General features: G+C 40.8%; 1 protein-coding gene and 1 pseudogene across 5 annotated transcripts in view; both read left to right on the forward strand.

Annotated features, from left to right (window-relative positions):
• Positions 1-18,931, forward strand: part of TTLL5 (tubulin tyrosine ligase like 5) — a 296,207-nt gene extending 277,276 nt beyond the window's left edge. For all 5 annotated transcript variants that reach the window (XM_030929811.1, XM_030929823.1, XM_030929826.1 and 2 more), the window contains one exon: positions 18,278-18,931. In XM_030929811.1, coding sequence (XP_030785671.1) covers positions 18,278-18,300 — 23 coding nt within the window. In that variant the 3' untranslated portion in view covers positions 18,301-18,931. The remainder of the gene's footprint in view (positions 1-18,277) is intronic.
• LOC104677597 lies at positions 11,804-12,679 on the forward strand (annotated as a pseudogene).
• Positions 18,932-19,533: the final 602 nt, after the last annotated feature.

The following is a 19,533-nucleotide window of genomic DNA, read 5'->3' on the forward strand; positions in this document are numbered from 1 at the left end:
ATAGAATTAGATCCCAAGAACTTTTATTTTAATCAGCCTTAAAATTTTTAAATTTTCATAAAAGGTTGGTTATTAAGTATTTTTATGCCAAAAAACCTCTGTCAAACATGTTAATCAGTCTTCCCTTAGGATACTTACTATCTAAATGTAGTTGTGAAAAGAAACACTTTTCACTGAATGACATTTGAAAGTCATTCCGAGATTTGTATGTCTGTATTCCGTGATAAAATGTTATCATGCCCATCTGATGGGTTTATTGTAATAAAATGATCCAGAATAAGGGGAACATGGTTTTTTACAGATTGTAAGAGTTAAATCTATCTCCAGAAATGAGTTATGTGCATTTTTCTTAGAAGAATTAGGCTTGTTGTATTAATGACTCTAATTCTTTATAGTAGAATTTCTTAAAATACTTTTTTATTAAAATTATTCAACACTCATTTGCGAATAGAAAGGAAATCTTCTCCCACAGGTGGAAATTTGAGCTCTTGTTGGTTTTAGCATCTGAACTGAACCAGATGCCTGCATTGCTCATGAGAAATTAAAAAGGATTTGTGGGAGGGCATGAGGGCTTGGTGGTGCTGCTGTAGTCAGCAGCTCCCAAGTCCCATGTGGCTGCATTGCAGAGTTCCTTGGGCTGTCTTTGCTCTGAACAAACCCCTTGCAGCTGTGCCCGGCGCCTTTGTGACACCCAGGCAAGGTTTCATGAAATGGATCTGATGCTCTTGTGCCTGTGTTATTCATTCCTACATACTGGAGCTATGCCCAGGAAGGTGAGGGGCAGCAGGTTGGTGCACACCCCCCAGCTGTCCGTTTCTACTAATGTCACTCAGGATATAAATAAATTGATTCATTCACTTCCCTTCTTATCAAACCAAAATGTTGCCAGAAGATACTACCAGGGCTGCCCAGATAGTTGGCAAGGTCTTAGGGACAAATCTAAGAGGTAAACGTCTTTGCATTTAGGTAATATTTTAAATTAAGGTTTTAATTTTATTATTCACTTCAGACCTTGGAGGGAGAAAAATAACTTTGGTTATATATTCATAACATTTGAGGTCTGGGCCTTCTTTATTTGCCCCATTTTCCAGATGGTAATTTTTTCTTTTTACTGTATTCTTTTTTTCTTTTTTTTTTTTTTTTAGAGACAGGGTCTTGCTATGTTGCCCAGACTGGTCTTGAATCCTGCACTCCTGGGCTCAAGTGATTCTCCCTCCTCAGCCTCCTAAGCTGGGATTATAGGCATGCATCACCACACCTGCCTAGCTTAGGGCCTTCTTTATTGGCAGGGAATTCGTGATGAACTTTTTTTTTTTTTTTTACTGAACTGGAAAAGCTATGAGTCATAGGATCTTATAAAAATGCGGTGGCTCACGCCTGTAATCCCAGCACTTTGGGAGGCTGAGGCGGGCGGATCACGAGGTCAGGAGATCGAGACCATCCTGACTAACACGTTGAAACCCATCTCTACTAAAAATACAAAAAAATTAGCCAGGCATGGTGGCAGGGACCTGTAGTCCCAGCTACTCGGGAGGCTGAGGCAGGAGAATGGCGTGAACCAGGGAGGCGGAGCTTGCAGTGAGCCGAGATCATGCCTCTGCACACCAACCTGGGAGACATGGCGAGATTCCGTCTCAAAAAAAAAAAAAAATGCGTATCCCTTACCTTCAGACAGCTGATGGGTGGTAGAAGCACTGGCCTGGAAGTACAGATCACCATTTACCACATCAGGCCTTTTGTTGTTTGTAGAAGCCTACTTTGTATTGTTAGTTGGAAGTCTTTTGCCACCCATAAAATGCTGGGTGCCCTGGGTCATGTGAAAATTTGTAAGATGTTGCATCAGCACTTAAGAGTGTAGCAGTGAAAATAAGCAATATATGCAAGACAAAGTCCCTCCCCATGTCCCTCCTAACAATAAAAGAAACAATGATTTAGATACTTTAGGAGAGTCTATCCACCATTCCTCTCAGGTAACTTATGCTTCCAAATCAGCATGAGATGTGAATCTGCTCTTGGCTTCAATGGTTCTTCATTCCTAGGTGATTCTCATAGTGCAGTTTACCTTGGCAAATGTTGATCACAATGTCTAAAAATGTTTGCATTCTCTGTGGCCCTAAACATAAGCCACTCATGTTAGCTGGGTGCTAACGAAAGAACAGAAGGATGGAAGAATAAGTGTGTTTGTTGGACTCCCTGATAGTTGCCAAACTGACATGTATTTTACAGGTGCTTTAAGACTTTTTAGGGTAGTTCTGAATATATTTTATGTTTGTGTTGCTTGTTGACTTTAGGACTAACATAATAAGATATAACTTCATTTATTTCATAAATGCCAAGTGAGTGTATAAAGACAGTATTATCTGTAGACATTTGGCCAAAAAAAAGAATTTCCAGGCCAAGCCATTAAAGCAAAAATAAAGATGGATTAGCTTCAGTGGTTGGTATTTCAAAGTCCCTCGAAAAAAGGGGGTGTGGGGGATGTTGGGGAAAAGCTGGGCTGTAGTCGTGGTCATAGAGGCAGTGAGGGGCAAATGCAGTAACATCGTTCTGTATACCTCTCCTGCTCTTATGACCCCATCACTGGATCACCAGGCAGGAGTGAGGATTGAAGTAGCTCTGTACCAGAATTATGGCAGCAGGTAAGGGACAATAGGTAAATCTTAAGGTGATGAGCCTAGTAGGAGACCCTTCACGTAAAGATGGGACCCCAGAGTGCCAGCTATAGTCTCCATGTGTAAGTCAACTAAAAATAAACCCTCCCTCTCATCCACCCTTCAGCCCCTCAGGCATTGAAAGAAAATTGCCTATCTGGAAACGTGGTGCTAAGTGGAGTGGAGAAGGGGAATCTCCCCTGGTAATTTATAACCACAAGCTGAACTCCTTGTAAGCTTGGGCATGAATTCACATTCTGGAGGTGGCCTGAAAAATTTCAGACTGAGAGTTTAAGGTGGTCCTAAGGCACCTAGCAGAATCAAATGCAGATTTTATCTGGAGGAATCCTCCTCCAACCCAAACCTCAAATAATTCCCACAGGTAAAGTTTTATGAGATCAGAGTTTAAAATCACAAAACAAAGAAACGTGGCACCATGAGCAAAGCCAGCAAAGTAATAGATAACAGTGTTAGACTAAGATATTGAAATTGCCAAATCCTGCAAAATAAATTTTCTCTCATGTTTAGAGAAATTAAAAGAGAGAGTAAACCAAGAGATTAAAGTTATGACCAAGCAGATTTGAAATAGAACTAAGTAGCTCTTTTGGAATTGAAAAATAATAATTAAAGTTTAAAAATCAGTGGAGGGGCTTACCTGCAGATTTGACCCAGTTCACTGAAGAGAGGTTTAATGAACTCAAAGATGTATTTAAAGAAGTGATCTGGACACTCGTCTTTCAAGTCGCCTGCTTGACCGTCTTCCACGTGTGCTTTCCTTCCTGCTCGAAAGCTTTTTAATACGCTTTCACTCCTGCTCTACAACTTGCCTTGGTCTCTCCTTCTGCCTTATGCCCCTCAGTCAAATTCTTTCTTCTGAGGAGGCAAGAATTGAGGCTGCGGCAGACCCATACGGATACGGAATCACTGTTACTAACATATTTTGGTGCCCTGTGACTTGGATACCTTCTGCCAGTAACATACTTTGGTGTGTGACTCGAATACATTCCCTACTTGCCGTCAAGCTTCAGATGATCCTCAGTGAGGGATACCATCCTCTCAATATTCAGGAGTCACCCTTTTACAAAGGACCCCTAGACTGCCCATCAGTGGAACAAACAAAGGCACAGTCTTCCCCCTGTCTCCCTTGGGCCTGGCTGGTTCCCACTTTCACCAATCCACGGAGCCACCCTGCCCTGACAGCTAGCAACAGGCCAAAACCCACAGAACAGCCAACTACCACCTCTCTGTCAGTGGAAAGCAGTTACAGAAGACTGACCTTCATCCAATTTCCCTGAAGATTTGGGATCTTGGACTCTTGAGCGGGGAAAGTTTACAGTAGGTAGTCGGACATGAGCAGGGCAAGAAAGGGCTCCAGCCCCACCCCTCCCACCGCAACCAGGAATGTCAGGTGACCATCAGGTGATGATCAGGCAGTTGTTAACTGTCTCTCTCAAATAATAATCAGTTGCAGTCAGCACCAGGGAAAGGCAGTCTCCTTATAGAGAGGAAAAACCTGAAACTGGTGATTAGTAGCTTCCTGGTAAGATCTCAGGAGTTGGGGGAGTGGGCTTGAGCATGTGCACTAAGACGCAAAATGGTAGCCTTTAACTGACATATGACCTCCTAGGGACATTCGGCTGGTAAGGGAAGAACGCCTCAAGTGAGCATGTGTACAACTCCAGTAAACACACTGCGCATGCTCACCTCCCAAGTGCTAGCAGACAACTGCATCTGCATATGTGGACAGCCCACTCCAAGGGAAAAACCAGGGGAGAAGAGATGCAAGATGCCAGAAGTATGCCAGCATATAAAACCCCAAGTCAAAAGGTCAAACCTCACACTTGATCTCTCAAGTCCCCCGCTTGACCCTCTTCCAAGTGTACTTTCCTTCTTTTTGTTCCTACTCTAAAGCTTTTATATATATAATATTTATTACATATATAATTTTATAATGTATATATTTTATAATATATATAATTTTTTGTGTTTTGGAGACAGAGTCTTGCTCTGTCACCAGGCTAGAGTACAGTGGCGCGATCTTCGCTCACTGCAACCTCCGCCCCCTAGGCTCAAGTGATTCTCCTGTCTCAGCTTCACGAGTAGCTGGGACTACAGGCGCATGCCACCATGCCCAGCTAATTTTTATATTTTTAGTAGAGACAGGGTTCCACCATGTTGGCCAGGATGATCTCGATCTCTTGACCTCATGATCTACCCGCCTCAGCCAAAGTGCGGGGATTACAGACATGAGCCACTGCACCTGGCCTTCTCAAGTTTTTTAATAAACATTCACTTCTGCTCAAAAAATAAATAAAAAATTGAAAAATGATCGGGAATGCAGCACAGAAAGAAAGAGGTGGAAAGCCAATTGAGAAGGCCTAGTAAATATCTAATTGGAGCTCTGGAAAGAAAAAATGGGAAGGGACAATATTTGAAGAGATATTAAAGCGCCTGGAGGGAGTGGAAGGATTACCAGAGCAATTCCAGTCTGATTGACAGCTAACTTCTCAGCAGCAAAGATGGAAACAAAAATACCGTGTAATGTTGCCACTGAGGAAGGGAAATACTTACTAAACCATAGATGTATTCTAAGCAAAAATATCTTTCATGAATGAGGATGGAACACATTTTCCAACACATAACACCCAAAAGAGTTTGTCACTAGTAGACCTTTGCCAAGGAGTCTAAAGAATGTATTTCAGACAGAGGAAGGTATTATAATACCAGAAGAAAGGTCTGAAATGCAGGAGGAATTGGGGACAACATAATGAGCAACAAAAGGATGATAATGTTCTTGTGAAGTTAAAAAGAAAACGAAAATATCCAAACCACCATATCATGTAAATCAAGGATAGCAGATGGTTCAAAATTAAAGTCATCTGAGTTCATACTGTACAGTGAAAAGTTAAGGTTATTGATGAATTTTAGCTTTACATAGTTAACATATACAATTGTTAAATGAATAAAGTATTTTAAAAAATAAAAACCTTCCAAAGTAGCAGAGAGAAAGTGGAATGAGATGAATCCACAAAGAAGAAAATGAAAAATGGAAGAGGTAAAACAAATAGAAAGCACAGCTTAAAACAGTACAAACAAATAAAAGCATTGGTCCTTTCCAAAATGTGAGTCGATTCAGTGAAAGTGATTTCCAGTGAAAGTCAAAGACTGATTCATGAATGCAACAAATATGGACCAAGCATCTTCTGTGTGTTCAGCACTATTCTAGGCACTAGGCACAAGCCATAGAGCAGTGAGCAAAACAGCCAAAAATCCCCAATAGGAGAGACAAACAACAGACCAGATAAGTAACACAAACAGTACACGAGATAGTGGGAAATGTTCTAGAGAGAGAAAAAAAAGAAAAAGCAATGAAAGAAGGTAGAGAATGGGGAGGTTCGCTGTTCTAAATAAAGTAGTCAGAGAACGTGGCCTTTGCAGTAAGACCTCAAGAAGAGGAAATAAGCCAGCAGATATGGATGGAAGGGAATTCCAGGTGGAGGGAACAGTGGGAGCACATGCCTGGAGGGAGGGATGTGGCTGCTGTGATTGGGAAATTCAAGTGGAGCTGTCGTGTTGCACGAGAGAGCAGAGGAGAGTGAGAACAGATGAGGCTGAGAGATGACAAGGGGCCAGATCATGCAGGCCCTGGGGGCCAAGGAGAGGACTTGCACTTGTCTTCTGAGTGTAGTGGTAGCCATCAAGGGGTTCTGAGCAGAGGATTTCACAGGATGGCTGTGGCTGCTACATCAGGCAGGGACAAGGTGGGAGCAGTGGAGGGAAGGGAAAATGGCCAACCAGAAATAGTTATATTGTCAGCCTGGAATTTTCTAAAATCTACTTTTAGGCTATTACAACAAGAAAATCTTAAACATAGGCATATAGAAAGGATGAAAGAAAAAGGTTAGAAAAAGATATATTGGAGAAATACCAACCAAAAGAAAGCTGATGTACCTGTATTGGGTGCATATATATTTAAGATAGTTAGCTCTTCCTGATGAATTGATCCCTTTACCATTATGTAATGGCCATACACAAATCAATAAATGTAATCCAGCATATAAACAGAACCAAAGACAAAAACCACATGATTATCTCAATAGATGCAGAAAAGGCCTTTGACAAAATTCAACAGCCCTTCATGCTAAAAACTCTCAATAATTCAGTATTGATATGATATAACGTACCTCAAAATAATAAGAGCTATTTATGACAAACCCACAGCCAATATCATACTGAATGGGCAAAAACTGGAAGCATTCCCTTTGAAATCTGGCACAAGACAGGGATGCCCTCTCTCACCACTCCTATTCAACATAGTTTTGGAAGTTCTGGCTAGGGCAATCAGGCAAGAGAAAGAAATAAAGGGTATTCACTTAGGAAAAGAAGAAGTCAAATTGTCCCTGTTTGCAGATGACATGATTGTATAGTTAGAAAACCCCATTGTCTCAGCCCAAAATCTCCTTAAGCTGATAAGAAACTTCAGCAAAGTCTCAGGATACAAAATCAATGTGCAAAAATCACAAGCATTCTTATACACCAACAACAGACAAACAGAGAGCCAAATCATGAATGAACTCCCATTCACAATTGCTCCAAAGAGAATAAAATACCTAGGAATCCAACTTACAAGGGATGTAAAGGACCTCTTAAAGGAGAACTACAAACCATAGATCAGTGAAATAAAAGAGGACACAAACAAATGGAAGAACATACCGTGCTCATGGATAGGAAGAATCAATATTGTGAAAATGGCCATACTGCCCAAGTAATTTATAGATTCAATGCCATCCCCATTAAGCTACCAATGACTTTCTTCACAGAATTGGAAAAAACTGCTTTAAAGTGTGGAACCAAAAAAGACCCTGCATTGCCAAGACAATCCTAAGCCAAAAGAACAAAGCTGGAGGCATCATGCTACCTGACTTCAAACTATACTACAAGGCTACAGTAACCAAAACAGCATGGTACTGGTACCAAAACAGAGATATAGACCAATGGAACAGAACAGAGCCCTCAGAAATAATACCATACATCTACAGCCATCTGATTTTTGACAAACCTGACAAAAACAAGAAATGGGGAAAGGATTCCCTATTTAATAAATGGTGCTGGGAAAATTGGCTAGCCATAAGTAGAAAGCTGAAACTGGATCCTTTCCTTACTCCTTATATGAAAATTAATTCAAGATGGATTAGAGACTTAAATGTTAGACCTAAAACCATAAAAACCCTAGAAGAAAACCTAGGTAATACCATTCAGGACATAGGCATGGGCAAGGACTTCATATCCAAAACACCAAAAGCAATGGCAACAAAAGCCAAAATTGACAAATGGGATCTATTTAAACTGAAGAGCTTCTGCACAGCAAAAGAAACTACCATCAGAGTGAACAGGCAACCTACAGAATGGGAGAAAATTTTTGCAATCTACTCATCTGACAAAGGGCTAATATACAGAACCTATAAAGAACTCAATCAAATTTACAAGAAAAAACCCCATCAAAAAGTGGGCAAAGGATATGAACAACACTTCTCAAAAGAAGACATTCATACAGCCAACAGACACATGAAAAAATGCTCATCATCACTCACCGTCAGAGAAATGCAAATCAAAACCACAATGAGATACCATCTCACACCAGTTAGAATGGCAATCATTAAAATATCAGGAAACAACAGGTGCTGGAGAGGATGTGAAGAAATAGGAACACTTTTACACTGTTGGTGGGACTGTAAACTAGTTCAACCATTGTGGAAAACAGTGTGGCGATTCCTCAAGGATCTAGAACTAGAAATACCATTTGACCCAGCCATCCCATTACTGGGGATATACCCAAAGGATTATAAGTCATGCTGCTATAAAGACACATGCACACGTATGTTTATTGCGGCACTATTCACAATAGCAAAGACTTGGAACCAACCCAAATGTCCATCAGTGACAGACTGGATTAAGAAAATGTGGCACATATACACCATGGAATACTATGCAGCCGTAAAAAAAGGATGAGTTTGTGTCCTTTGTAGGGACATGGATGCAGCTGGAAACCATCATTCTCAGCAAACTATCACAACAACAGAAAACCAAATACCGCATGTTCTCACTCATAGGTGGGAATTGAACAATGAGATCACTTGGACACAGGAAGAGGATCATCACACACCAGGTCCTATTGTGGGAGGAGGAAGGAGGGATAGCATTAGGAGATATACCTAATGTAAATGACGAGTTAATGGGTGCAGCACACCAACATGGCACATGTGTACATATGTAACAAACCTACATGTTGTGCACATGTACCCTAGAACTTAAAGTATAATAAAAAAAAAAAAAAGAAAGAAAGCTGATGTAGCTATATTTATCAGACAAAATAGATTTTTAGGCAAAAAGCATAACAAAAAATAAAGAGGGTCACTACATTAGGGCTAAAGGTTCACCAAGAAAGTGCTCAACCTTTTCTTGTTAACTTACTTTAGTATATTTAATGTTTTTATTTAATAAATACATATGTATGAAAAGTACATTGGGCAAAAACTTAACAGAACCATAAGAAAAATAGGTAAATACTAGCTTTATATTGGAAGGTTTTAATGTAACTCAGTAATTGCTAGATTGAGCAGTCTGATAATAAGTAATGTTTCTGACAATAAAAAAATTTAAGAGGCTGTGCATAGTGGTTCACACCCATAAACCTAGCACTTTGGGAGGCTGAGGCAGGAGGATCACTCGAGCCCAGGAGTTTGAGGCCAGCCTGGGCAACAAAGTGAGATCCTGTCTCTCCAAAAAAATTGAAAAATTAGCTGGGCATGGTGGTGTGTGCCTGTGGTCCCAGCCACATGGGAGGCTGAGGCATGGGGATCATTTGCGCCCAGGAGATTTAGGCTGCAGTGAGCTGTGTTCATGCCACTGCACTCCAGCCTGGGCAACAGAGAAAAAAAAAATGGAAATTTTGTCTACATCATTAACAGGCTTGATCTCATAGGCATGTATAGAACATCACACTAAATAACTGCATAATGCACATTCTTTGCAAGCTTCTATGGGGGAGTTGCAGAAACTATGTAGTAGGCCTTAAATCACATTTCAAACACTATGTTCCTTGACCACTATGCAATAACAAAAAGATACTGGAAAAATCCTTGTATTTTTGGAAATTAAGAAAAGAGTTAACTAATTTAAAAATCGTAATTGGTGGCCGGGCGCGGTGGCTCAAGCCTGTAATCCCAGCACTTTGGGAGGCCGAGACGGGCGGATCACGAGGTCAGGAGATCGAGACCATCCTGACTAACACAGTGAAACCCCGTCTCTACTAAAAATACAAAAAAAAAAACTAGCCGGGCGAGGTGGCGGGCGCCTGTAGTCCCAGCTACTCGGGAGGCTGAGGCGGGAGAATGGCGCAAACCCGGGAGGCGGAGCTTGCAGTGAGCTGAGATCCGGCCACTGCACTCCAGTCCGGGCGACAGAGCGAGACTTCGCCTCAAAAAAAAAAAAAAAAAAAAAAAATCGTAATTGGTGGGACACAGTGGTTCACACCTGTAATCCCTGCACTTTGGAAGGCCAAGGCGGGTGGATCGCCTGAGGTCAGGAGTTCGAGACCAGCCTGGCCAACATGCTGAAACCCCATCTCTACTAAAAATACAAAAATTAGCCAGGTGTGGTAGTGGGCACCTGTAATCCTAGCTACTCGGGAGGCTAAGGCAGAAGAATGGCTTGAACCTGAGAGGTGGAGGTTGCAGTGAGCTGAGATTGCACCATTGCACTTCAGCCTGGGTGACAAGAGTGAAATTCCATCTCAAAAAAAAAATAAGAATAATAGTAATAATTTTAAAATGTTGTTTAATATAAAAAATTGAGAAATGTAGGTAAAGTAATACCTAGAGGAAAATTTATGATTGCAGTGAGGGAAGAGGAGGGGCTGAAAGTTAATGTGCCAAGTATCTGGTTTAAGAAGTTAAAAAAAAAGAAAAACAAAATAAGTCAAAAGAAAGTAAAAACAAGAAATAATAACAAAGATCTGGAGGAAAATAAACATACAGTTGAGAGGAATGAGTTAGAGACATTATTATACATGCTTCAGAGATTAAACAGATTGCAGGAAGATATTGTGAATAACTTTATGATGATATGCTGATATATTTTTAGAACTTTGGTGAGATGAATACAATTTTAATATTTAACTTACAAATATTTACTCAAGGAGAAATACAAAATCCAAATATTCCTTTAATTATTATGGAAACTGAATCAAGAACAAAAATCTTCCCACAAATTAATTACCAGGCTTTTATGTTTTACTGGTGAGTCCTACCAAACATTCAAGGAACAAATATTTCAGTCTATAAACTATTCCAGAGTATAAGAAAAGAGGGAACACTTTCTAACTCTATTATCTTAATATCAAAACCTGGCAAGGACAGTCTACAGAAAATGTTTTAAAATTGCAAGACATTCTTAATTGTGGATAAAAATGCAAAAATTCAGGCCAGGGACGGTGGCTCATGCCTGTAATCCCAGCACTTTGGGAGGCCGAGCCAGGTGGACCATTTGAGGTCAGGAGTTCAAGACCAGCTTGACCAACATGGTGAATCTTGTCTCTACTAAAAATACAAAAATTAGCCCGGCATGGTGGTGGGTGACTGTAATCCCAGCTACTTGGGAGACTGAGACAAGAGAAACGCTTGAACCTGGGAGGTGGAGTTTGCAGTGAGCCGAGATCACACTTCCGAACTCCAGCCTGGGTGACAGAATGAGACTCTGTCTCAAAAAAAAAAAAAAAAAAAAAAAAAAAAAAGACAAAAAATTCCCAATAGAATAATAGCAACTTGAATCTAATAATGTTTAAAAAGTGAATGTATCATAACCAAGTCAGGTTTATTCCAGAGATTCAACAATTGTTCTTTTTGGTGTTTTGTTTTGTTTCATTTTGTTTTTGAGACAGAGTCTCACTCTGTCACCCAGGCTGGAGTGCAGTGGTCTGATCTCAGCTCACTGCAACCTCCACCTCCCAGGTTCAAGCAATAATCCTGCCTCAGCCTCCCAAGTAGCTGGGATTACAGGTGTGTGCCAGCACACCCAGCTAATTTTTGTATTTTTAGTAGAGACGGGGCTTCATCATGTTAGCCAGGATTGTCCCGATCTTCTGACCTCGTGATATACCTGCCTTGGCCTCCCAAATTGCTGGGATTACAGGCACGAGCCATTGTGCCTGGCCAACAGTTGTTTAATATTTAGAAACTGACATTAGTCCGAGTGGAGCAAGCGAACTGAGTGGTTGTATAGTCACGTCTCAGAAACCGGTTACGCTAGCAGCATGGTTGGCCAACTGACTGAAGAGCAGATTGCAGAATTCAAAGAAGCTTTTTCACTATTTGACAAAGATGGTGATGGAACTATAACAACAAAGGAACTGGGAGCTGTAATGACGTCTCTTGGGCAGAATCCCACAGAAGCAGAGTTACAGGACATGATTAGTGAAGTAGATACCCAGTGGTAATGGCACAGTTGACTTCTGTGAGTTTCTGACAATGATGGCAAGAAAAATAAAAGCCACAGACAGTGAAGAAGAAATTAGAGAAGCATTCAGTGTGTTTGAGAAGGATGGCGGCCGGGCGCGGTGGCTCAAGCCTGTAATCCCAGCACTTTGGGAGGCCAAGACGGGCGGATCACGAGGTCAGGAGATCAAGACCATCCTGGCTACTGCACTCCAGCCTGGGCGACAGAGCGAGACTCTGTCTCAAAAAAAAAAAAAAAAAAAAAAAGAGAAGGATGGCAATGGCTCTGTTAGTGCTGCAGAACTTCGCCATGTGATGACAAACCTTGGAGAGAAGTTAACAGATGAAGAAGTTGATGAAACTATCAGGGAAGCAGATACTGATGGTGACGGTCAAGTAAACTATGAAGAGTTTGTACAGATGATGTCAGCAAAGTGAAGACCTTGTACAAAATGTGTTAAATTTCTTGTACAAAATTGTTACTTGCCTTTTCTTTGTCACTTATCTGTGAAAGGTTTCTCCGTACTGCCAAAAAAAAAAAAATGCATGTATAGTAATTAGGACTTCATAAAAAATAAATAAATAAAACAATTACAATTTGAAAAGTAAAAATTGACTAAGGTAATTTATTCCAGTAACAGATTAAAGGGGGAGAATATGCTTCTTTCAATGGATACAGAATTAGCATTTGTATCTTCATGACTTTTTAAAAAGTTCCTAGGATAGAAGGGAGTTTTCATTACCTAATAATAAAATATCTCTACAAAATCCAACAGTAAACATTATAATTTTAATTGGGATTCCTTGAAAGTATTCATTCCCTTAAGATGAGGAGCAAGACAAGGGAGCCCACCGTCACTTCTAGTCAGTGATGTAGTGGGAGGGACATCCTCGCCAGTAAAGTAAACCAAGACAAGGCAATGACATAGGATCAGAAAGGAGGAGGCAGATCTGTCATTATTCTCAGACAACATATTTGACTGTAAACCCAAAAAGAATGTTCAAATAGATTATTGGCTTTATCAGAGAATTTTCCAAAATCAATTACATTTCTATATTTCTGCACCAACAGGTAGAGCATGTGATTACAGAAAAGATACACTTTACAGAGCATTAAAGCACATACCTAGGAATAAATTTAACAAAAGATACATAAGACCTGTGATTAAAATACACACACACACACACACACACACACACACACACACACACACCCCTTATCGAGAGACACTTTAAGAAATTAATGGAGAGGCCTACATGTTCATGGATTAAAAGTTACAGTTTGTGGCCTGGTGCGGTGGCTCATGCCTATAATCCACATACTTTGGGAGGCCAAGGGGGATTACCCAAGCTCCCTAGGGGTTCAAGACCAGCCTGGGCAACATGGCAAAACCCATCTCTACTAAAAATGCAAAAAATTAGCTGGGCCTAGTGGTGCATGTCTATAGTCTCAGCTTACTCAGGGGACTGAGGCACGAGAATTGCTTGAACCCAGGAGGTGGAAGTTGCAGTGAGCTGAGATCACACCGCTGTACTCCAGCCTGGACAACAGAGCAAGACTGTCTCCAAAAAAAAAAAAAAAAAAAGTTACAGTTTTGTAAAGATGTCAGTTCTCCCTAAAATTGATTTGTATATTTGAGAGGGTATTCGTTGTTTATTTTTTGAAATGTATATGAAAGAGAGAAGAATCTTTATACTCCTATAAAGAATGGGGATGCCAGTAGGGGGCTGTGTGTGACTTGTCTTAACCAGATTACAAGAATTAGCATCAAGCTAACATGCTTGAGAGAGTGTGATATTGACACCAAATAGAGAAACCTAAAACTGGTCTATATATAGGAAATAACTTACGACCAAGATGCATTGCAATTAGAGGAGGAAAGGATAGACCTCAATAACAACATTAGGACAATCAGTTATCGTGTAGGAAAAAATGGAATTAGATCTGTGCTTCGAACGGTACGCAATTTCAGGTTGCATTAAAGACTTAAATATGAAAAGCAAAAGTATAAATCTTTTCGAATACATTAGAGGACCAGATCATTACAGTCACAGTAAAAGGAAAGGGCTTGTCAAATCAAAACCAAAAAGTGCAAACCATAAAGGTAAAAACGGATACATTTGACTTGGTTAAAATTAAGAACTTCTAAGATGCCATGAAGATATTGTGGGAGTTTTTTTTTCCCCCTTCGTTTCTTATTCATAAGAGATAGATTCTGAAGATAATGTTATATTGAGTTTGCTTTGAAAATACTCCAGGAAAAAAATGTGAAGAGATGAAACAAATGGTAGGGTGTTGATCATTATCAAAGCTGAATGATGAGAACATGGAAGTGTATTATATTGTTTTATTTTTTATGTGTGTTTGAAATTTTTTATTTTAAAAACCTTTGTCAGGGCCGGGTGCATTGGCTCACACCTGTAATCCCAGCACTTTGGGTGACCAAGGAGGGGGATCGTTTGAGTCCAGGAGTTCCAAACCTGCCTGGACAACATAGGGAGACCTTGTCTCTACAAAAATTTAAAAAATTAACCAAGCCTGGTGGCACACGCCTGAGGTCCCAGCTACTCAGGAGACTGAGGTAGGAGGATCACTTGAGCCCAGGAGGTCGGGGCTGCAGTAAGCTATGATTATGCCACTACACTCCAGCCTGGACAACAGAGTTAAGACCCTGTCTCAAAAAAAAAAAAAAAAAAAAAAAAAAAGTTTTTTGTGTGTGTCTTTTTTTAAATAATCCATCCTGTTTTTATGGTGACTGTCCTGGATTTTCTAGAAGTCTTCTAATATTTTTAAAAAACCATATCTCGGCCAGGTGTGGTGGCTTGCACTTTAGCAGGCTGAGACAGCAGGCTCACTATTTGAGCCCAAGAGTTTTAGACCAGGCTGGGCAAAATAGGGAGATTCCATCGCTACAAAAAGATAGAAGAAAAATTAGCTAGGCATGGTGGCACATGCTTGTGGTCCCAGGTACTCAGGAGGCTGAGGCCGGAGGATCGTTTGAGCCCAGGAGGTTGGGGCTGCAAGTAAGCCATGATCATGCCACTGTACTCCAGCTTGGGTGACAGAGCAGGACAGTCTTGAAAATAAATAAATAAATATAAATAAATAAATAACCTTTTCTGAAAAGATCACTTGTTAAGTACATGTCTAAATACAATCTAATTTTTTTCCTGAGTAGCACTTATAAATTAATAAATTACAAAACAGTCTCCTTTAAAAAATACCAGGCAGGGCACAGTGGCTAACACTTGTAAAGTCAACACTTTGGGAGGCCAAGGTGGGAGGATTTCTTGAGCCCAGGAGTTCGAGACCAGGCTGGGCAACATGGCAAAACTCTGTCTCTGCAAAAAATTTAAAAACTAGCCCAGGCATGGTGGCACATGCCTGTGGTCCCAGCTACTCAGGAGGCTGAGGTGGGAGGATTGCTTGAGCCCCTGAGGTTGAGGCTGTAGTGAGCCATGATTCTGCCACTGCACTCCAGCTTCAGCAACAAAGCAAAACCCTGTCTCAAAAAGCCGTAGAGTGAAGACACAAGTCACAAACTGGGTGAAGATGTTTGTAATACATAAAAAGCAGAAAGTTAGTATCCAGATATTTAAGCAAAGAACTTCTAAAATTAAATAAGCAGTTTCTTAGATATGACATCAAAATCATAAGCAACAAAAGAAGAAAATAGACAAACTGGACATGCTCAAAAATTTAAAATTTCGTGCTTCAAAGGACACTATCAAGGAAGTAAAACAACAATCCATGAAATTGAGAAAATATTTACAAATCACGTATATGACAAGGGACTTGTATCTAAAATACATACAGAGTGCTTACAATTCAATAATAAAAAAGATGACTCAAGTTTAAAGATGAGCAAAGGAACTGAGCAGATGTTTTGCCAAAGAAGGTATACCATGCTAAGAAGCATATAATACGATCCTGAATACCATTAGACACTGGGGAAATAAAACCACAGTGGTCAGCAGCCACCAGCTTGGAGGATCACTTGAGCCGAACAGTTTGAGACCAGCTAGGGCAACACAACAAGACCCCATCTGTACCAAAAAAAGAAAAAGAAAAAACACAGCAGTGTATCACTTCATGCCCACCAGAATGGCTGTAATGGAAAAGAGACATTGGAACCTGCATGCACTGTTGGGAGGGATGTAAAATGGTGCGAATGCTTTTGGAAACAGTTTGACAGTTCCTTAAACGGTTTACACAAAGAGTTGCCATATGACCCAGCAATTAATTTCACTTCCGTATCTATACCCAAGAGAAATTAAAACATAGTTCAAATATTTGTACATCATTGTTTATAGAAGCATTATTAATAATAGCCAAGAGGTAGAAGCAACCCTAATGTCCACAGCTGATGAGTAGACAAATGAAATGTGGGCTACACACAATGGAATATTATTCGGCCATAACAAAGGAGTAGTGCTGCATGCTACAGCATAGATGACCCTTAAAAACATTATGCTAAGTGAAAGAAGCCCGTCACAAATGACCATTGCATGATTCCATTTCTATGAAATGTCCAGAATAGGCAAATCTATAGAGACAGACGGTAGTCTAGACTAACGGTTGCCTATAGCTGAGGGATGAGAGATGTAGGGGGTGGTGGCGAAGAGGTATGGGGTTTATTTTTGGGGTCATGAAAATGTTCGAAGATTGACTGTGATGATGGATGCACAACTCAATATAATATACTAAAAACTATTGAGTTGTACATGTTAAAGGAATGAATTGTACAATATGTGAATTATATCTCAAAACTTTATAAAAAATCAATAACAATTCAATAGGAAGATAAGCAAAAGTCTTATCCACGCATTTCATATAAGAAGAAACACGTATGCACAATAGATACTTGAAAGGTGCTCAACCTCAGTTCTAATCAGGAAAATGCTAATTAAGCCACAGTGGAATAGCATTGAATACTCACAATTCACAGAAATTGTAAACTGAGGCAATACTGCTTCTCCACATGTAGAGATGTGGAGAAGTGGGGACGCTCATGCACTGCCAGAAGGAGTGTAAATTGTATAATCACTTTGGAAAATATGATGGCATTAGAGAGATGAAGATGCAAGTGTTTATGGCCCAGCAGTTCCCCTCCTAAGTGTATACCCAAAGAAATTCCACCAGTAGTATACTGAGATCGCATATGTAATCACAGGAGCGTGACAAAATTCAAAGCCACATAAAACTCAACAGTGTATTATATAGGGGTATAAAGATCATAAATCTGTTTTTTTTAAAGCAAACAAGGGAAGGATAAACACAAAATTCAGGAATGGTGAGAATGGGAAAGAACTGGGAGGGTCTAGCAGGGATGCAGGGTGATGGTGAAGTTCCTTTTCTTAAACCTGATGGTGGGCATATAGGTGTATATTGGGATTGAGGGGTTGAGGAGAAGGCAAAGTATTATCTGACAATCTGACATTGAGGGAAAATTTAGAAAAACTCAAAAGCATACATAGAAGAAGTTTTTCATGCACTTTAAAAATGCTAATAATACACTGTGTTTCTAGAAAAGATGGACATATTTAGCATTTTTTCATTTGAAAAGCAAAAGATAAAATGTTTTTGTCCAAGAGAAAAAAGGAAAGAGAACAACACAGAAAAGAAACAGCAGTAGAACCGGGAGTATTTTAGGAGGGTTTCCAACAAAAGTGGTTAAAATTAAGAGCTTTGCGACCGGGCGTGGTGGCTCACACCTGTAATCCCAGCACTTTGGGAGGCCGAGGCAGGCGGATCACGAGGTCAGGAGGTCGAGACCATCCTGGCTAACGTGGTGAAACCCCATCTCTACTAAAAACACAAAAAAACTAGCCGGGCATGGTGGCAGGCGTCTGTAGTCCCAGCTACTCCGGAGACTGAGGCAGGAGAATGGCGTGAACCTGGGAGGCGGAGATTGCAGTGAGCCAAGATCGCGCCACAGCACTCCAGTCTGGGTAACAGAGGGAGACTCCGTCTCAAAAAAAATTAAGAGGTTTGCACTTGGAGGCGAACTTCATTTATTTGGGCCACCACTTCTTGATTCTTCTGTGATGTTAGATAAAGCAGACATTGCTGCCTATAAGTAAAACCCCGTGCTGTCATTTCATTCATTTCATGGTTGCCCTTCTCTTTTTCAGATCCTGCTCACACTAAAAGATGAACCACAAACACACAGAGAAACAACCTGTTCACCACTCCTGGGTGCATGACTGAGGGTGAAGCATCCACCAGCACTTCAAGGGGTCCATAGTATTTTCTTTTGCTGCCTCAAAGTCCCCAAAGCCTTCAAGCAGAAGTGGCAGTAGATGGTTGCCAATCAGCCAATGCAGACTTTCACTGGGACAACAGGAAAGCAGATCTTCTGGGTTTTGATGGAACTTGGCAGTGGGGACATTGAGCTGATGCATTATATACCCCATCAGAGCACACGTGTATCTTTTACCCTCCCTTTGCCCCATGCCCCCAACCTGCTTAGGTCTTCTCTGTCCCTTTAGTGCTGCTGCACAGAGGTGATATAAAAGAGGCTCTTTGGCTGTTTGTATTTTGCTTCCTCTTCTTTTCCAGATTGCAGTATGAAGCTTTATTTTCTTTGTACAAGCTTAAAATTCCAACATCATCATCCACCAAAGTTGCTCCTCCCTTTTCGGAGGGTCTAGGGGGAAGGAGGAGCATTGAACACAAGTTTCCTAGAGAGAGGAGACAAATTGGTGTACTGTTGACAGTAGGAGCCAGGGTAAAGGCACCCTTTGGAATTACTGATTTCAAAGATTAATAAAGTCATTCTATTTTTATTTTCTTTTTTTTTCCCTTTACTAATTTCCCAACAATCAATGTTCACAAACAGGACTGAAGTAGAACCAGTTTGTTATTTTACTTTGTTGCTGGGCAATTTTTTAAACTTCATTTTAGAAATGTGAGCTGTAAAGAGATGTTTTATTTTTACATTTCATTTCAGCAGATGGTGGGTCCAGGCTATTCCCAGAGGCAGCTCCCGCACCTGGGGAGCGGGCATGTGCAGAGGTCTCCATTATCAGCCCTGGACAGGCAGGCTCACTCACAGCGTAGGCCTCCAGTGGCTTGAGCCCTGCATCCAGTTGCATGTTGCATACCTCGCAGTTCACCGGAGTGATGCAGCACAGCCCCAGTGCTCTCCCCTCAAGCCTCCGCCATCTCTCTTCCTCCCCTTTCCTATGTCGTCTGTCTCTGGCTTCTGCTAGAGAAAAGGTTGAGAGTTGGACGGCAGAGTTCACTGAAGGATTAATTTAGCTGCCCTGGGGAGTTATCGAGGGAGAACCCAGAGTCTGGGGCTTCTTCAACAGGGTCCTATAGACTCAGCGTTGAAATCCAAAAAGAAAATTGACACCTGGCCAGGCGCAGTGGCCCACGCCTGTAA

This window comes from Rhinopithecus roxellana, chromosome 5, assembly GCF_007565055.1.
Source record: "Rhinopithecus roxellana isolate Shanxi Qingling chromosome 5, ASM756505v1, whole genome shotgun sequence".
Taxonomy (NCBI): domain Eukaryota; kingdom Metazoa; phylum Chordata; class Mammalia; order Primates; family Cercopithecidae; genus Rhinopithecus; species Rhinopithecus roxellana.